General features: G+C 51.4%; 1 protein-coding gene across 1 annotated transcript in view; it reads right to left on the bottom strand.

The window, feature by feature from the left end:
• Positions 1 to 18,389, bottom strand: part of PDIA5 (protein disulfide isomerase family A member 5) — a 91,275-nt gene that overhangs the window by 50,683 nt on the left and 22,203 nt on the right. The window contains exons 2-6 of the mRNA XM_084802390.1: positions 15,747 to 15,873; positions 13,527 to 13,614; positions 5,717 to 5,800; positions 5,384 to 5,429; positions 1,700 to 1,792 (exon numbers count right to left, since the gene is read on the bottom strand). Coding sequence (XP_084658516.1) covers positions 1,700 to 1,792; positions 5,384 to 5,429; positions 5,717 to 5,800; positions 13,527 to 13,614; positions 15,747 to 15,873 — 438 coding nt within the window. The remainder of the gene's footprint in view (positions 1 to 1,699; positions 1,793 to 5,383; positions 5,430 to 5,716; positions 5,801 to 13,526; positions 13,615 to 15,746; positions 15,874 to 18,389) is intronic.

The raw sequence follows: 18,389 nt of genomic DNA, 5'->3' as shown, positions 1-18,389 counted from the left end.
GTAAACCAAGCTGGACTCAAATTCACAGCGATCCACCTGCCTCTGCCTCGCAAGTGCTAGGATTACAGGCGTGCGCCACCATGCCCGGGCTATATCTTAAGTTTTTGCAAAAGAGAAAACAGCATAGAGAATAACAACAGGACTGTGGAAAGAAGTGAGAAAAACCACTTCTTAATATTCTTACAAGCCGGGCGGTAGTGGCGCACGCCTTTAATCCTAGCACTCGGGAGGCAGAGGCAGGTGGATCGCTGTGAGTTCGAGGCCAGCCTGGTTTACAAAATGAGTCCAGACAGCCAAGGCTACACAGAGAAACCCTATCTTGAAAAACCAAAACCAAAAACAATTAATATATATATATCCTTTATTCTTACAGTTACAGAAGACAACAACATGGCCTTCAGGGTGTGACGCTGGGGTAGGGAGGTGGCAGGCCATCACAGGTGGGACAATCGGTTTGGCTGCTGTTCTTTTCACAGCGCTCATGCCACCTCCTGACACCTGACTTCCCTCCCCCCCCCCCCGCCCCGCCCCCAAGCCAGGTGCTTTCTAGCAATCGTTACCTTCTCAGTGACAGCTTTCTGCCTCAGAATGTGGTCATCTCATACTTTTAAATTAATTCTTGGGTGGGCTACAACGATCATATATGATCCCATCCTCCAGAAAGTTAAAACAGAAATGCCATCATTTCCTTTTGGCTTAATGAGCATTAAGAGTAGTCAATAATTTTAGCCATGCCTTTAATCCCAATACTCAGAGGCAGAGGCAGGTGGTTCTCTGAGTTCAAGGCCAGCCTAGTCTACAGAGTAAGTTCCAGGACAACTAGGACTACAATAGAGAGACCTTGTCTCAAAAAACAAGAAAACACAAACAAAAAAGAAATAAATACTAGTTACTAATTTTAAATGAAAGGTAAGAGGAGACAGAGGAAGATAAAAATTAAGTTTCATTTAAATCAAGACAATAATATTTTTTCTGTGTGTGTGTATGTGTGTGTTCTTTTCTCCCGTGTGTGTGTGTGTGTGTGTGTGTGTGTGTGTGTGCCTCCTTTCTCACATGTGTGTGTATGTGTGTGTGTGTGTGTCTCCTTTTCTCCCGTGTGTGTGTGTGTGTGTGTGTGTGTGTGTGTGTGTGTGTGCACAAGCGCGCGTGTATGCACAGGCGCTGTCTGCCTCAGACCAAGTGGAATCTAAGGGACAGCACTTGTCCTCACCCCTCCATGTGAAGGCGGGGCTACATAAACAGGATACCACACCAGGCCAGGCTGACCACAGCTTTGTTTAAGCTGTCAAGAACTAATGAACATAAATAAGGCTGACCCTTCCACTCTCACGCCCGGCCAATCTGAAAATGCAGCTAAAGAGGGTAAAGAATCCATTCAAAGCTACACACGATCCAAAAAAGAAGGAAAAAAAAAGACAAAACCGGTATCAGCAACATCTGCCTTACACAGTAACAGGAGGCCGTTAAATCTACTCTGCCAAGGAACAGTTAAACATGTTAATACATATTAAATAAAGTATGGAGACTTCCCAGGCGGTCATCCAGGAGCTCCTGCTTGCTATGGTATAGAGTCGGAGCTGGCCATCAAATAGCAGGGCCCTGGTATCTTTCCTCTGGAGGAAAGGCACATGGGATAGGCCCTGGGCTCCAGGTACCAGAAGGCCCTAGGACCCATCAGAACCAGTGAGAGATAGATTACCTTTTCACTGTCAATGTGAACAACATCTTTGGCTCCAGGATCTTCTTCCCACAGCGGGGGACCTTTAGGGTCCTTAAGAAAGGCCACTATGGCCTGAGAGGGGAACAAAAGAAAAAAAAAGGACTTTAAGTAAGGAAACAGGGCAGGTGGCAGACCCAGAGACCTATGGTGTTATCTGTCTGGATATTCCAGGCACACCAAGTGCCAGTCATGGGGCTACAGGTGGCACTTGCTTGGAGGGGGAAATGAAATTTCTTGTCCATGGGCATCACCACTAAATGACCCAGAATTTACCCCCAGCACTTTCCACGCTGGCCTTTTCAATCACACGGTGCTACTGGTCAGCTGACGTGGACAAGCACCTCTACCTTGAGACAATAAGTTAGCTTCTTCAGCCAAAGACACTTGTGTTTCCACCTACAGTCTCCCCTCAGGAAGCCTTTCTGCTCCACTGAACACAGGCCTCTGGGCTTCCGAGAAACACCTCCTTCCACGTCCCTAAGCTGCTCGACTGTCAATGTCCTAAGCAAGTAATCACAACACCCATCAACTGCTGATGGACAGAGAGTCTGAGAGCAGGTGTGTGAGATACTCGGTGTGTGAGCCAGTGGGGCCCAGGCTGGAAAACAGCAGGCCAGGCTGCGTCTGTCCCCAGTGGCCTAGTGTGTGCTGTGGCACCTCTTTCCCTGGATCCTTCTGGATTAGGGTAATGGAGCTAAAAAAGCTCGGCTGGGCTTCATTAGCTGAACCATAGAGGAATGACCAGCTGCTCTCCATCCTACCCTGCCTCTGCCACTTCACTGGTGTAGGCGGAGACGACGTCTTCCTTCCCCTCAGGCTGGGAAATGATGTTCAAGGTTGGCGAGAACCAGGAAAGGGCGCCAGAAACAGCCTACTCCCATCTCGCTCACGGCTGAGGGGGACCTGCCATCCCGAGTCAACACACGAGGATCCTCAGAGTCCCAATCTGATGAAGCAGGACTGTTTATTTTGGGAGAGCTGGAGAGATGGCTCACTAATTAAGAGCACTGGCTATTCTTCCAGAGGACCCAGGTTCGATTCCCAGCACCCACATGGCAGATGACGACCACCTGTAACTCCAGTTCCAGGGGGTCTGACGCTTTGCTCTGGCCTCCATGGGCACTGGTTGCACGTGGCACACAGACATGGGATGCAAACAAAATACTCCTATGCATTTTCAAAAACAGAAAATCTTTCTTCTTTCAGTCTTTATCAAGCTCCAGTGAGCAGGTGCTAAGCTAGGGGGTGGGGAAGAAGGTCAGAGTAAGAAAGGGAGGAAGTCTGAGGGGGAGACGGGGAAACACCCCTTAATGAGGTTACGCCCTTAGCCCACCCACTGGCTGCAGAGGGCCTTGGCAACGGTCATCATTTCTGGAACCTCCTAGGTGGAAGGGGTTACTGTGGGGGAAATGGGAGATGTTTTTCAAAGGTCTCCTTCCTGTCTGACCAAATGGAATGTTGAAGTCCCTCCTAGCAAGGGAAGGAAGGACAGCCATTTTGCCGCCACAAAAAGTCAAATCTGCCCTTCCTTGATCCCTTTGCCAACAGTTCACAGGACAATGTAAGACAGATGGCATAACGGTGCCTTTCCGAAGCCCATTCTTACCACAGCTACAGAGGCACCTGTCCATCTGACATGGGAAAGCGATGCTAGGTGGTGCCCACCTGCCTGCCAACCCAGAAATACCTAGAAAAATCATTCTCAATCTATAATACATACACAAAATGGACTCAAATTCGGAAAGCCCGGGCCACCTTGCTATATGCATACACGCTATTTAGAGGGAGGTTCCTAATTCAGTAGACCGTCAGGGAGGGCTCAGGAGCCCATGTCTGGCCAGGACCTGCTGCTGCTTCTGGGGGGAGGGTATCCCGTCTCTAGACTAAGCATGAACTGAGCTTCAGGGTCCCCACAACTTCCTCACCTCCACCCTACGCAGCATCAAGAAGAAAGACAAAACACAACGGAAGGATGATGTGTATGGAAAAAGGAAACAATGAAAGCAGTGATGCTAGGAACCTGCTGTCTGTGTGGGCATCACCTTCACTTAGCTGATGTGCAGCACCACCCACGGGTTCTTTCCACATTAAAATGCAACATCGTAGGAACTGGCGCCTGGGAGCCCACCCCCAGTGACTGGAGCATCTTTAGCTGGGTGCTCAGACTCCAGATAATCAGGGTAAATGTTATGCCTTCCTCTGCCCTGGAGAAGTCCAGGGGCTCTGTCCTGGTCTCTCTTGAGCCCATGAGTGTGGCTGCCCATACTGAAACCAAAGCCTCTGGCCCTGCACCAGGCTCAGCTTACTTCTCCATCCTGTTGTTAATACAGAAAAAGATGCTCCCTACATACAGGGATGCGACAGGGACCACTCTGCCTCCTTCACCAGATACTCCATGGCAAGTGTTCCTGGGTTTCTGGCTACTTCCCTGACACAGAATTCTAGGCAATGCCATTCCTGCTCCATGACTCCAGGGCAGACTTTCTGGATGTCCAAATACAAACCAGCCTTTCTTTTATCAGTGTGTGAGCAATTCACCCATCCTGCTTCCCAATCAAATCCTGCTCCTGGGGAACATGCGTTCCCTCTCCAAGGACATCAGCTGATGTCAGAACACAGACTACAGAATGCCAAGCAACTGTAGTTGGAAATAAATCTCCAAGTGTCTACAGGGCGTAAGAGAGTAAAGAATCAGGCAGAAAGCCCATAGAGAGCATAGCTATAGCAACTTACATGCAGGGGGCTGGGTAAATACGAAACGACCCGTGTGAAGGGCAGAGGGGGCTGAGCACCAACAGCCACGCACACAGGCGAACAGACAGGAACAACTGGAGAGAAATATCCATGGAGAGAGATGGGGCAGAAGTTATAGCTCGGTGGCGGGGTGCCTGCTTGGCAGGCACGAGGCCCTGGGTTCATTCCCCAGTGTGGCAAGAGCAAATAAATGGGGTTGGGGGACACAGAGACAGGCGCTCAGAGATCAACCTCTGCCTGAGAAGAGGGGACTTAGAGAACCTCAGTTCAGCTGGGGTTAGAACTGCATGAAATACATGGCCCAAGCCAAGACAGGTGACACCCTTGGGCCAGAAATAGATGCTTGTTTGAGACAGAAGATGCTGAAGCTGAAACAGAGCCGAGGGCAGCTTCTCTGTGGAAGTGACATGGTACCTGCTAGCTTGAGACCTTACTTGTCTTTATGTAGGCTTTCTACTTACTTACAGATTGGACTGTAACAGGGACACTTGGTGATATCCACATCCTACCTGGAACAAGCTACATCCGCCTCAAGGTGCCAACACTGTCCCCCGTGCTTACTTAGGCACTCCCTTCAGCCTATGGGTAGCCACTGTGGGTACCCTCACAGAGATGAGGAGATGGGGCTGAAGCAAAAGGGGACCCAGATCTGTGGAGGAGAGGGTCATGATGTCACCTGTCCCGCTAGACAACTCCTAGGCATTCGCTGACAAGGCCTGGGTGTCCCTCGTGTCAACTGCTATCAACTTGGCCAGATGCTCTGCTGACACGGGCATTAAGGATAAGGGCCCTAAAAAGTCAGGAGGAGGCCTTGTGCAAGCCTGCCCTTTCTCCTTTCAGGGAGACCTGCCAAGCTTCTGGCGCCCATTCAGACTCCACCCTGCTAAGAGTGAGGGAGGCAAAAATCACCTTCAGTGTCACAGCTCGGTCATATTCCATGTGAAACGTTCCATCCCTGTCAAATGAGGAAGAAAAGGCATTAACTTTAATATGCTTCAGCTAACAAGACACTTCAGAATTCTCTCTCTCTCTCTCTCCCTCCCTCCGTCCCTCCCTCCTTCCCTCCCTCCCCCCTCTCTGTGTGTGCGTGTGTGTTTCTGTTTCTTTCTAAGAAACAATAATAAACACAGGGGAAATCATTCTGAAATAAACCAAATCTACCTAAAATCTTCTGCTCACTGAAACTACCATTAAAAGCTCCCAGCGCTTACTCTGAAATTGGAAATGGCCACGTGTACTTACTGGTAATGGAATAACTCAATCTTTTTGTCCTTTGGGCTGAGGTCAACTTTCATCTTTTTGCACAATTTTCTACTCTCTGCATCACTGAAAGACAGAAACACCAGGAGCCATTTGTTACCTGGTGTCGTCCCATGGGTCTTGACCACAGAATCTGCTGGGGGACTAAGAAACAAGGCTTCATCCGAAGGAGATGAAGACCGAGAGGCAGTGGCTCTGAGGGAAGTGGAGGGTAGCTGGCCGAGTGTACAGTCTGTGCTGGTCAGAGGAGGGGACAAGCAGACAGGGAGACGATGTGTTGCCTGAAGAGGCCTCGAGGATGGGTCCAGGCAAGGGAAGTGCTGGGAAAGTGCGGAGCTCATGATAGTAAGAAATATAAACGTGGAGCCAGGAACTCTAGGCCCAGCTGCTCAGGAAGCTGAGGCAGGAGAATTGCTTTGCTTAAGCCCAGGAGTTCAAGACTATGGGCGGGGGGGGGGGGGGGGGGGGGGAGATGGACCCTCCACAACATGGTCTGTCACCTGGGGAAGTTTAAAAACAGTCTGACTTCCTGCTCCAGAATCTGTGGAGGTGGCACCCGAGCAAGAGTTTGTTTTTGAAGCTCTGAACATGTGTCACCTACATACAGACCATCTGTCTGGGAAAAGAAAATGTCCTGCCATGTTGGAGAAGTGCTGAAATCTGTTAAAAAGCCAGGAAGAGGAGCAGCACTTTGGTTAGGGGAGCCTCTCCCTCGCTGACTGAGACTATCCTAGGAACCCTTCCAGCAAGCAATGCGGGTCAGGTATCCCTCACTGTTCACAAACCACTCAAACACAGTACCTGATCTAACTGTGGTAGCCTCCCAGAGAGGCCAATACAATCTCCAGGTGTGACCCTTGGACCAGCGTTACCCTGGAACTCACTAGAAATGCAAAGGCCTAGCCCAGACCCTCTACATCTAAAACTCTTGGGTACTCGAGCAAATGTGTCAACACCACTTCTGGGCACTCCTGCTCTGTGCTGGGGTGTGGGGGCCACCAAGTGACAGCATCAGCCTACACGGGTCCTTCTTCCTCCTGTCTCCCTGCCCTAGTCACTTAGGGACTCGCTGTGCTCACCACCCACCCTGCGCTCTCCAGGTCTCCCAGCGACCAGCCAAAGGCAGCCTGCTGTCCTATCCACCCAGCACCCTGATTGTCATTTAAGGACCGTGTCTCTAGGTCTGAATGGGATCAATGAGAATATTCCACATCCACTGGTTCTGTGACCACGCAGCAGCAGTCTCCAGGGGAAACTGCTCTGCCAGGTATGGCAGCCACCTGGGGGACGTTACTTCTTCTCCCACCTGTCTGCACATCTCTCTTCCACATACAGAGACACCAGCTTCGCACAGCTGCACAGGAGCCCCAGAACAGATGGGCTCATTAAACCACCCAGCTCAATTCTCCAAGCAATACCATCAGCAGACAAGCAAAGCTGCAGGTACCAAAATACGAGTGAGTTTTTTTTTTTCAGGTTGAGAAAACATGTCTGGCTGGGTGGTGGTCGTGGCGCATGCTTTTAATCCCAGCACTCATGAGACAGAGGCAGGATCTCTGAGTTCAAGGCCAGCCTGGTCTAGAGCGTGAGCTCCAGGATAGCCAGGGCTACACAGAGAAACCCTGTCTTGAAGCACACACATACACACACGCACACATGCACACACACACACTCACGCATGCGCATGAAAAAAAATAGATACATAGATACATACATACATACATATATACATACATAAAAAAAAGAAAGAAAACAGAGAAAAGAGAAAAGAGTAGATGAAGGGGGATGCAGGAGATGCCACTCTGCTCATCCTCCCCCAGGCCTCCAGCTTCCCTCTCCCTATAGTACCAGACGTTCAGCCACCTTTGTAGCCATCTTGTCTTCCAGACACTGCGAACAGTGGGGACTGAATACATGAGGGTGAACAATGGAAGTGCATGTGACATCACCACAGGGAGGATTATAAGATGGCCAAGGATTTGCGGTTTGGGACAAAGAGGTGAGCTAGTCAGGATGACAGCACGCATCAGAAGGCGATCTACAGCCCTAAAGCTGCTTGGTCTGGGTTTACCCCGGACTTTGGGGAGTCTATTGTGAAGCTGAACTGATGAGGCCTGTGTGCCCAGCAGCAGCAACTGGGCATCCTTCCCTGTGCTGAGCTAAGTCCCCGGGAGGAAGGGCCGTGCTCAGGCTGCTTCTGACCTCCCTAACACTTCACTCGTCCATCTGGCTGTGTTCTGCTCTGTCCGGCCATTTTCTTGCTCACCTTCCCATCACCAAGTGTGACAAGAAGCAGTGTGGGAACTTAGCTTTGCCTGGCGTGTGACCTCCCTAATCCCCAGTGCCAGCCTGACAGCCAACGGGGCCTGAAACCTTCACAAAGTGTAGGAAGAAAGGATAGGCCGCAGGAAGGGCCACCTCCAAACCCTTGCCCGTTCCGCCGAAACCTAGGCCGTGGAAGAGACCCTTAGCTGAAGCCCCAAAAGCCACTCAGGAGGAAAGGTTCACACTAAGCAACGTGGGTGGCGGAGCAGGGAACACGGAAGCACCCAGTCTCTTCCTCCTTAGGGTGGTCCTGAGGCCTGGGCCAGCTTGCAGTCAAGTCACTGACCCATCTCCTCTACGCTAGGGCTCCTTGTTGCAGACTACACAGCCCTCTCCCTCAGGGTACGTGACACTGCCCAAAGGGTCTCTCTTTCCCTCAGCCTCCTATAGACTCTGTCAGAGGGATAGGATGAAGGGTGGCTTCCTTCCTGTCACAGCACTCCAGGCTTCCCTTCTACTGCTGCCTCTCTCCACTGCACTAACAACATCTGACCACTCATCTCTACCTGCTCTCCATCAGAAAGGTTTGCCCTCTGAAGGCAAGGCACTCACAGGCCCTCCATAGCGTCACCGGAGGAGCCTGCACACTGTGGCATTCAAACAATAACCCGACTGGGCAGGCAAACTCGTGGAATGAGAGATAAATGAAAGAGGCTCTCTTGGAGCTACTGGGACAAGGCCCCGAACTTCTAGCCTCCCGGGCACCAGGAATCCCACCAGGTGACAAATCCTGAGAGGGCTCCCTCAGCCTTCTGCCCTCTCCCCAACAATCCTGTCTCTTAGGAGTGTCTGAGTACGCACGTGAGCGTGTACTAATTGTGCAGCTCAGACAGTAAAAGACGTAAGAGTTCAAGAAGGGAAGAAAATTACCCATGCTCGGGACTTAAAAGGATCTGGGTTGAGAGATTAAGAACAATTAATTGATTCGTTGCCTCCCTCCCTTCTGCAGCTCTTGACTGAGGCTCCAGGGGGAAAGGAGACAAAGGCAGAGAAATGAGCTGCTCTGCCGGAAGTCCAAGTCCCAGAGAGCCAGGTTCTCCTCTGGCTGGCCGGAACAAGCACCAGTCTGCAGGCGCCAAGGCCACACACACACACACACACACACACACACACACACACACACACACACACACCTCTTCTACTTCATCTGGCTCTCCCTACAAAGAACGAGGAGGGAAAGATCACAGAAGCTTATGCACACCCTCATCCCATATCCCACACCCCCAAGAGAGATGTGCAAGTGGGGGAGGGGTTGCTAGTCTGGGGTGGCTGCTGGGGGTATGGGGTACTGGGTTGGTTAGATGGCTTAAACTGAAGACTCAGACCCAGGTGTGGCAGGTGGGGTGAGAGTAAGAGAGAAGGTACTAGAGGCCAGGGGGGAGGTGCCATAGAATCTTCTTCCCAAAGCGGTAGCCTGAACCTGTCCCAGGAGATGGCAAGCCGGCTCTGGATCTGGCTCCATCACTAACGGGTAGGACCTCCCATGAAGCCTGAGCTGCAAAGGGCAGGAGAAGATGGGAGTCCCTGCTAGGTGCCAAACAAGGGCAAGATGTGGCTGGACGGTGCAATGAAAGAACAGCCAGAGAGCAGCCTCAGAGCCGTTCAACCTTAAGCCTAGAAGACCTGGGTATGAAAGAGAACTTTCCTGTGGAGGGATGCTACAAGAACAGTCTCTGATTGGCTGGCTGGTCTCCTTGGTGCTACCTCTAGATGTAGGCAATGAGGTATTAGGAGCCAGATGATGCACTAAGTGAGAGGAGCGTAGCTGCTCCTCCCAGGTGGCACAAGTCTCCCTCTCCATACACCTGTCCAGAGAGCATCTGGACCATCTAAGGCAGCAGTTCTCAACCTATGGGTCACATATATCAGATATCCTGCGTGTCGCATGTTTTTACAGTACAAATTGATAAAAATAGGAAACTTACAGTTATGAAATAGCAATGAAAATAATTTTATGGTTGGGGTGAGTCACCCCAACATGAGGAACCACATTAAAGGGCCCCAGCATTAGGAAGGCTCAGAGCCATTGGTCTAAGGCTTTGCTCTTCAGTTGGAACTGAGTCCCCAAATGCATGCCATATGCCAGGAGATATCTGAAGTTACAAACAAGCATGGTACTTCTTATGGGAGTCTATTTTCTCCCATCGGAAGGAACATTTATCCTGCTTAGGCAAGAAGGTGGAAATAAAAATTCAAATAAGCAAAATGTAAGACTTCAAAATAATCCCACCTGTCCTGGCAGGCCCAAAATCCTGCATCTAGGGAGGCATTACTACTTCAGGGAAATTAAACAGGTGGCAAAGGGGAGGAAGGGAATATAGTTAGGCAGCGGCCGCACGCTCCAGGGAAAGCAAGCAGCCAGCAGCTGAGGGGACAGCCTGCCCACAGAACTAGTGTGCCAGGCGCAGTGTCTGTCGCTGGCTCCAGCTTGACCTCCTAGATGGCAGTGCCACACCAGGCCCCAGAGCACTAGGGAGCTACCAACACCCTCACATGTGACCCAGCGCACAGCCTCCTCCAGCCTACCAAGCAGCTGTGGTGCCAGGAGCTAGGAGGGAGAGGGAGAAGGGAGAACTGACGAATCCACTGACAGAAGAACCCACGTGCTTGAGTGGTGGCCAGGGACTAGAAAAAAAAAAAGTCAACAGAGGGACACGTGGGGATCAGCAGGTGTGCATGAGGAAAGGGCAGGGAAAGAGCCAGATAATTTTGGGATGAGAGCAATTTGGAAGGTCCTACTACACGTTTCACACTCGGTCCAGGAAGAGGTGGTGATTTGCAGCAAAGGTGCCACAGCTGGAACTCAGAGCCAGGTCCCTTGCCCTGTAGTTGTACTGAAAATCCACCCCGCTCCATGCCTGGCCCGCCGTTCACCCTGCTCCTGTCTCAGCCTCCGGAGTCCTGGGTTTACAGGTATGTGTCACCTCACACTGCTGAAGAGCAGAGCAGAGCATGCTATGGACTCGGGCTGACCCCCCCACACCCAATATGCTCTTGGGGGGATGGGGAGGGTGGGGCTCCTTCCCCAGAGCCAAGGCAAGACCATCTAGCTAGAGACACTGAGAAGGGAACCTCAGCAAAACTTGCTGCAGAGTGGCTGGCTGACCATCTGCTGCTTCAGAGCAGTGAGGGAAAAGGACAACGCTGGCTCCTGGCCGCCTCCTCCTGCCTCAGCAGACAGCACCAGAAAGCCACCCTAAAACACCTTCTGCCAGTAAGTAACCGGGAGGGTCTCATCCCCAAACACAAGGACACAGACAGGTTGCGCGCAGGACAAAGCTGACTCCTAGGCTCCCATGGAGTTCACAGGATACGCTCTGAAGCCGAATGAGCAGGCAGAAGGGCGGAAGCCGGCTCATCCCTTGGGTTCTCCTACCACTCAGGGTGGCTTACAGGGATCACAACCCTTGGGCTGCTATGGGAAAAACCAGTGGGGCAGGACTTAACCTCCACTCCCAAACTAGACCCAGATACCCAGGCTTTGCCATAATCTACGTACTTGGCTAAGCTATTTTTAAGCCCTTTAACAACTGAGATTGTACTTCCTCTTACCAGGATAAATCTGATAAGCGCAGAGGACCAGCCCTGCCTCTTGAACAAGGTGCCTTTTCTAAGCCCTAACCTACCTCCGCCTGGAGTTTAATTCTGGCATATTAGATTCACAGGATGTTCCCGTTGGCTCTTATCTGAGTCACTAAGACTGCAATTTTGTCCTAATCTCTTAAGCCCATCTCCCCAGTGCCTGCTGACCCCCAGCCCCACTAGCTCAAGCATCCTGCTCTGGAAGTTCCATAGCCCCTCTGGAAGCAGGACACTCATCCCCACAAACAGGGCTTGGGAGTCACGCTGCAGGAAGCCCTGGCAGGGATCATCTCAAGGCTTTGTCCCTCCTCCTTGAACTTCACTGCTTCTGCAAAGGTTTTCTTGACCTTTCCGGGGCTCATATACTGACTGCCTCTTGGATATGGAGCTTGTTTATAGGGCTCCTCTCTTGGCTGCATAAGCCCTGGCTTGTGCGTCTGCTTCTTCCTCACAAGCTGAGCTCCTAGAAGGCGCAGCTATTTATTCATCTGAGAATCCTCAAAGCACATGTGTTGTAAAAGCTAATGGATAGACCCTGGCGAGAACAGCCACTACATCAAAGCTCCTCTGCTCGCTCCTGGCACCTGTAAACCTCTTAAGCATGCCCTACAATAAGGCTCCCATCAGCCTGGCAACACTGTTGTCATCTTTGGGTATGGAAATTCTCAAGTGTCCTGTCTCCTCTGATAGATTTCTGTCATTTGCACAGTTACATAGAGCACTGCTGGTAAAATAGGGGTGACGGACACACCTGAAAGATAGAAGTGCTGTCAAGCCAACTATAAACTATAGTCAGCCAATAGCTAAGACCTCAGGGGCCACCCAGTGAGAAGTCTTTTCTGCGCAGCCAGGGGTGACATGAATCTGGAGACATGAGGCTAAACACATGCATCCACACACATACATGTACACACCTCAATACATGACTCTCCTATGCTATTCTCCCTCTCTTTCTCTCTCTCTCTCTCTCTCTCTCTCTCTCTCTCTCTCTCTCTCTCTCTCTCTCTCTCTCTCTCTCCCTCTCTCTTAAAAATCAGTGTGTACCAACATTCTACTTCCATCAGTCATTTAGGACTCAGACAGAACAGGAAGGTTACTCTTGCGTAGGGCTCACAAATTCACTTCACGGGCATAGGCCTGGGCCAGCCTCCGGGCCAAGGTGGTCTAGTCTGGTGGCCAGCTAACTACGTTGTTTATGCTATAGGAGTGAGAAGGGCCTGGACTGAGGGGAAGCTTACAGCTCACACCTATTGCTGCAGACCTATCACTGCAGCCAACTGAGGGGCCCTGAAAATCACCTGTGTCTGGAATCAAGGCTCCCCTCTTCCAATACGGAAGACTCCCGCTGCCCTACTACCCTCTGAGAAGATAAGCAAGACACAGGACATGAGAGAAAGAGAGCTCCGGGAAAATGAGAAAAAGGGGGGCCAGGGAATAGGAAGACAGGAGCAAGGAGCCAACCCTTCCTTCTACAAGGCTGAAGTGACCCCCATGTTATCTTGGGGGATCTCTCCATCATACTTTCTCTTCTGCCCCAGCCACCAGAGGCCCCAAGCATGCACCCAGTCCCCACCAGTGCACCCTGGGATCCCCAGTACATACCCACAGTCCACAGAGGTCCCAAGCATGCACCCAGGCCCCACCAGTGCACCCTGGGGTCCCCAGTACTTACCCACAGTCCACAGAGGCCCCAAGCATGCACCCAGCCCCCACCAGTGCACCCTGGGGTCCCCAGTACTTACCCATAGTCTACCAGAGGCCCCAAGCATGCACCCAGCCCCCATCAGTGCACCCTGAGATCCCCAGTACATACCCACAGTCCACCAGAAGCCCCAAGCATGCACCCCAGCCCCCACCAGTGCACGCTGAGATCCCCGGTACATACCCACAGTCCACCCAGCAAATGGTGGCTTGTCCTTTCACTGTTTGGGCCACAGTAGACAGTAGCTTGAGATGACTCTCAGCTGCTTCCTCTGTGAAAGAACACAAGATTACACATTTGTGTCCACGGGCTCTGGACCAATGGGCAGGGTGGGGGGTCAGGTGGGGAACACGAGGAATCCCTCTCCAGTCTGGGTGCCAACGTTCAGGTGTCTGGACAGAGCTTCTGGGGAACTACTGTTGGACAGCAAGGTCCTGTGGACAAGCTCCTGGACCACGTGTCAACTCTGCCAGGCTGTGAGGGGCTACTGTGGTGTATTTACGGCTGGTGTGCAATCCCTATGCCTGGCAAACTCACAGCCATCTCCTCCATCCAGTGAGCTCACTCAAAGGGCCCACTGGGAAGACGATGATGAAGAGTGATCTGCGGCCTTCTCCTGCCCCAAACCCCATGATACACCCCGAAGCCAAGCAGAAAATGATATCTGAATTATGTGCCTCTGAGGCGCTTCTCTTCTAGGGTGGAAACGGGAGCTGTGTGTGAATGCAAGGCACGCTGAGCCTTTCACGAATGCAAACAATAAGCATCGCTTAGGAAACATGCTCAGAGTTGATCAAAGGACGCATTCCCAGGAAACCCCAGCCAGGGCAGCAGGAGGCAGCAAAGCCAGGGAAGCAGGGAAGCCATTGTTGTACTGTGCACACCACTGGGGTTGGGAAGGGCAGTGTAGATAAATGTACCCCACCAAGGGGAGGGAAGAGCTGCTTGGAAGGATGGGAGAAAGGGAAAGAAAACCCACTGGAGGCCAGAGTCTGGAGCAGGAAGCAGTGACGTCACTGCCCAGGCCCCGCCCTCTGCACACTGTACTTCCAATGAACTGAACAAAAGGAGAGCCAGGGAAAGGGCAAAGCAAAGCATCCATTAGTGACCCCCAACTCCGTCACTAACCCCAACTTCCCACTCCTCAACTTCACAAGACTTCTGTCTCAGACCCGTGCTGGTTCCAAAGCCATGACACTGCAGAGTTAAGCCACTGAAGGATTGAGATGCAGAGATGACATATGGGACCTGCTCTGCCACCAGGAGTGGCTCATGACCTCTTATCTCCGGTCCTCATTCATCAATGGGATACTATCTGACAGTCTGCCTCCCTAGTAGCAAAGAGCAAACAAAAGTCTCATAAACAGCCCCTGTCACGGGACCTGTCCCAGAGAAGAACCACCAGGACCCAGCACTTTACGAGGGGGTTACCCTAAAGAGTTTCTTCACCAGCAACCAGCCGGGACATAGGAATTTACAAGGGGGTTACCTCAAGCTCCAAACCGCAAGAGAAACAGAGCTTCCAAATTCCCTTTGCCTCAGTTTCCCTACTCACAGAAAAATAGTAGGCTCACACACTGGGCTCCCAAGAGGAAACGTGGTGAAAGTGCATCCAGGCCCTTAGAAACAGCAAGTGGCAAGAGCAGCCGTATGCCGTGAGTGCTCAGAGGGCACAGCCTTCGAGAGGGACACACGGCCAAATCATCCATCAGCTCAGAGTGCCAATGAGTGTAGAAGATGAGCTGCCAAAGGGATCTGTGCCCAGAATGGGCCCATCCACTGGCTGCTGCTTCTCCGGGACATAGAAAACTTGGCATCCTCAGGAGGAGCAGAAAACACTTAACTCTGCTGGAACCACATGGACAGCCAAGCCACTTGCCCTTCCCCAAAGTCACTGCCAAGAGCCAAGCAAACTGCCCATTGTCCCCTTACCAGCCCAAGGTCAGAGGAGTGGCAGGTGGCCGATCCCGTCCTGACAATCCACTCCAAAGTCAGTCTTGCATCTCACCCCACAGCAGGGCAGCCAGGGGTCAGGCAAGGCCAGGACCACTGGCTCAGGTAAAGGTCCGCAGGCCTGGGACCAGTTCAGCTGGCCCCAGGCCAGCCTGGTAGTTAATCTGCAGCTCCCATGAAGCCTGTCCTGGCAGGGCTGGGCCTGTGGCTGGCAGGGAGCCAAGGTGACCATCCAGCACTCACACACTCCTCTCTCTGTTGGGCTAGGTAGGGGCTCCAAAGCATTCTTCTCATACGATGCTCATAAGAAGGGACTGAAATACGATTCCCAGGTTGCAAAAGAAACCAAATACCCTGTGTAGCCTCCAAGGAAAGCAAAGACTGTTAATGCTCCTCAGGTCCTCTCTCCCCATCTCTCTGCACCCTGATAGGTCCGGAGAGGCCACTCACCAGACTCCGAGTAAAGCACCAGCACATTATTGCGGGTCCTGAGAAGTTTCTTCAGGTCTTTAGGGTCGGAGATTCTCTCAATGAGCGAGGAGACCTTTGTCGAGGACAGCCACGTCGGCAGGACCACCTAGAGACCAAGCAGCCGAGGCCCGTGAGTCGAGTCTAGCCCACTCATGGTGCCCACAGACGAGCCACCCAAAACACACATTCTTTTATTTATTTAGAATGTAAAACATTTTAATTCGTAAAATTCTTTCCTACCTGTACACAATTCATACTGACCACCCTAACCCACCCCCCCATCCCACTTACCATCTCTGGACAACCCTTCCTCCCCATAAATCTCTCTCATTCCTTTATTGGATTTCCTGAGTCAGTAAATTTGACCAGAACATCTTTGCAACCATGGGTTTAGAGCTCTTCCCTTGGATCACTGTAGGCTCACAAGTGGGTACCTGAAGACCCCCAATACCCATCTCCTGGGATATATCAGTAGCCAATAATTCAGCAGTAAATGGTAGGGCCTGCTAAATTCTTCCTGTAGTGACAATTTTGGGGATTTGGAGTTCTTTAAAAACACAGACATATTTTAAGAATAGGTTTTCATTTTAATCCCAGGAGTGGGGATATGGGGCTGCTTCGTAGCAGCTGACTATGATTTGCCCCGTGCTCTGGCGGAAGCGTGATTCTGCCAGCCATAGATAGTTTCTGTGATTGTGTGACATTTGGAATTCTGGGGACTTTTCAGAAGGTATATATGCCTGCTAGGACCCTGTGAGGCATGGTGGGTTGTTGGCTGCTGTTGGTCATGGTTTTGTTGTGCTCAAAGAAGAAACAACAACCAGAAGAAATTAGACATCTTGACGCAAAGATCAAACTTGCCCCCAAGGAACTCCATGCCCCCCCCGCCCCTCCCCCTCAAAATAGTCTAATGCTAAGGCTGCCCCCTTTCGAACCCCTGACTTTATTCAGGGATCCTTCCTTTTCTCCCTACCCTACTTTTTCTCTTATCTAGTGTTAGGGAGTTGAAAGGGTGGGAAATGGATGGAGAAGGGTAGAAGAAGAACCCACAAAGTAGCAAATGCCAGCTACACCTTACCCCTTCCATGGCTGATTGTTGACAAGGCCTGTCTTAAGAAAACACATGTTCTTGCTGGAGGACAGAGGAGGCAAGCAACCCCTCCTAGAACACCACACCTACCTCTTTACCTCCAGAGGTCCCTCTCGGCCCACTCCAGTCCCCAACTCTCCCACTCCCTGCACGCACTCTGGTGAGGCTGTCCAGACTGAATATGTATATAATGCACTGTCACCCACCAACGAGTGAGCACTGAGACTGATGTCTGCATGCAAGGACCAAGCATAACAGTCTGAAAACTCCATCCCACCCAGAAGCACTGATGACAGACCCCAGAGGGAAGCATTCTCTCTAACATCCAGGGCAGGATGGATAGGTACAAGGCTAAGTTTCTCTCATTCAGCCAAACAATCGCAGAGATCTGGCCAACAGAAAGCAAGCCAAGTGGCCAATGGCAGTAGCACACACCTTTAATCCCAGCACTTGGAAGGCAGAGGCAGGTAAATCTCTGAGTTCGAAGCCAGCCTGGTCTATAGCCAGGGCTGCACAGAGAAACCCTGTGTTGAAAAATAAGAAACAAACAAACCAAGCCAAACGTCCCCAAGCTCTTAGAGATTGGAGATGCCAGGTGCCTCTGGGCATGATGAAGAGTCCAGTGGAGGCAGAGTGGGAATTGAGGTAAAACAGAAGTAACGGAGAAGAGTTGTAAAGTAGATCCCCCAGGCCAGCTCAGAAGCTGACAAAAAGAAATCCTAAAAACAGCAGCTCCACCCATGATAGACCAGTCACAAAAGCCTCCCTGCTGTGTATACCCGGGAGAGCACTGCTGCCTTCAGGGTTCTCAGAAATGCGCCCCCCACCCTCCCACCCCCCCACCCCATCCCCACCCCCCACCCATGTACCCAGGCACAGGACCTGTCAATCAGGTGAAGCTATCCACAACAGCTGAAGTTCTTTCAGATGCGCTAAGGTGCCACCAACACACTTTCTCATTGCGAGAATCCATGCTCTTCCAAGACAAGAAATAAAGAATGAGTGTGAGGAAACCTAAGAAACAAAGGACAGGGTGTAGAGAGAGGCAAGATCCGTTTCCATGGTGATGGTAAGAAGCCGGTATGGTGGCTTGAATAGGAATGGCCCCCATAGGATCATAGATTTGAATGCTTGGTCATTAGGGAATGGCATTACTTGGCAAGGGTTAGGGGTGTGGCTTTTTGGAGTAGGTGTGGCCTGGTTGGAGGAAGTTCGTCACTGGTGGGGGAGTGGGCTTCGAGGTGTCTGGAAGCTTAAGCCAGGCCCACTGTCTCCCTCCCTTCCTGCTGCCTGCTGATCTGGATGTAGAACTTACAGCTAGCTCCTCTACAGCACTATGTGTGCCTGCATCCCGCCATGCATGCCACCATGCATGCCGCCATGACAATATGGACTAAACCTCTGAACTGTAAGCCGGTCCCAAATTAAATGTTTTCTCTTAAAAGAGTTGCCATGGTCATAGTGTCTCTTCACAGCAATAGAACTCCAACTGAGACAACAAGTTACAAAGCAACCAGCTCCTACAAGGACAA

This window comes from Acomys minous (assembly GCF_964271855.1).
Source record: "Acomys minous genome assembly, chromosome: 11".
NCBI lineage: Eukaryota > Metazoa > Chordata > Mammalia > Rodentia > Muridae > Acomys > Acomys minous.
The sequence above is the reverse complement of the archived record's forward strand: the minus strand, read 5'-3'. Positions and strand labels throughout refer to the sequence as shown.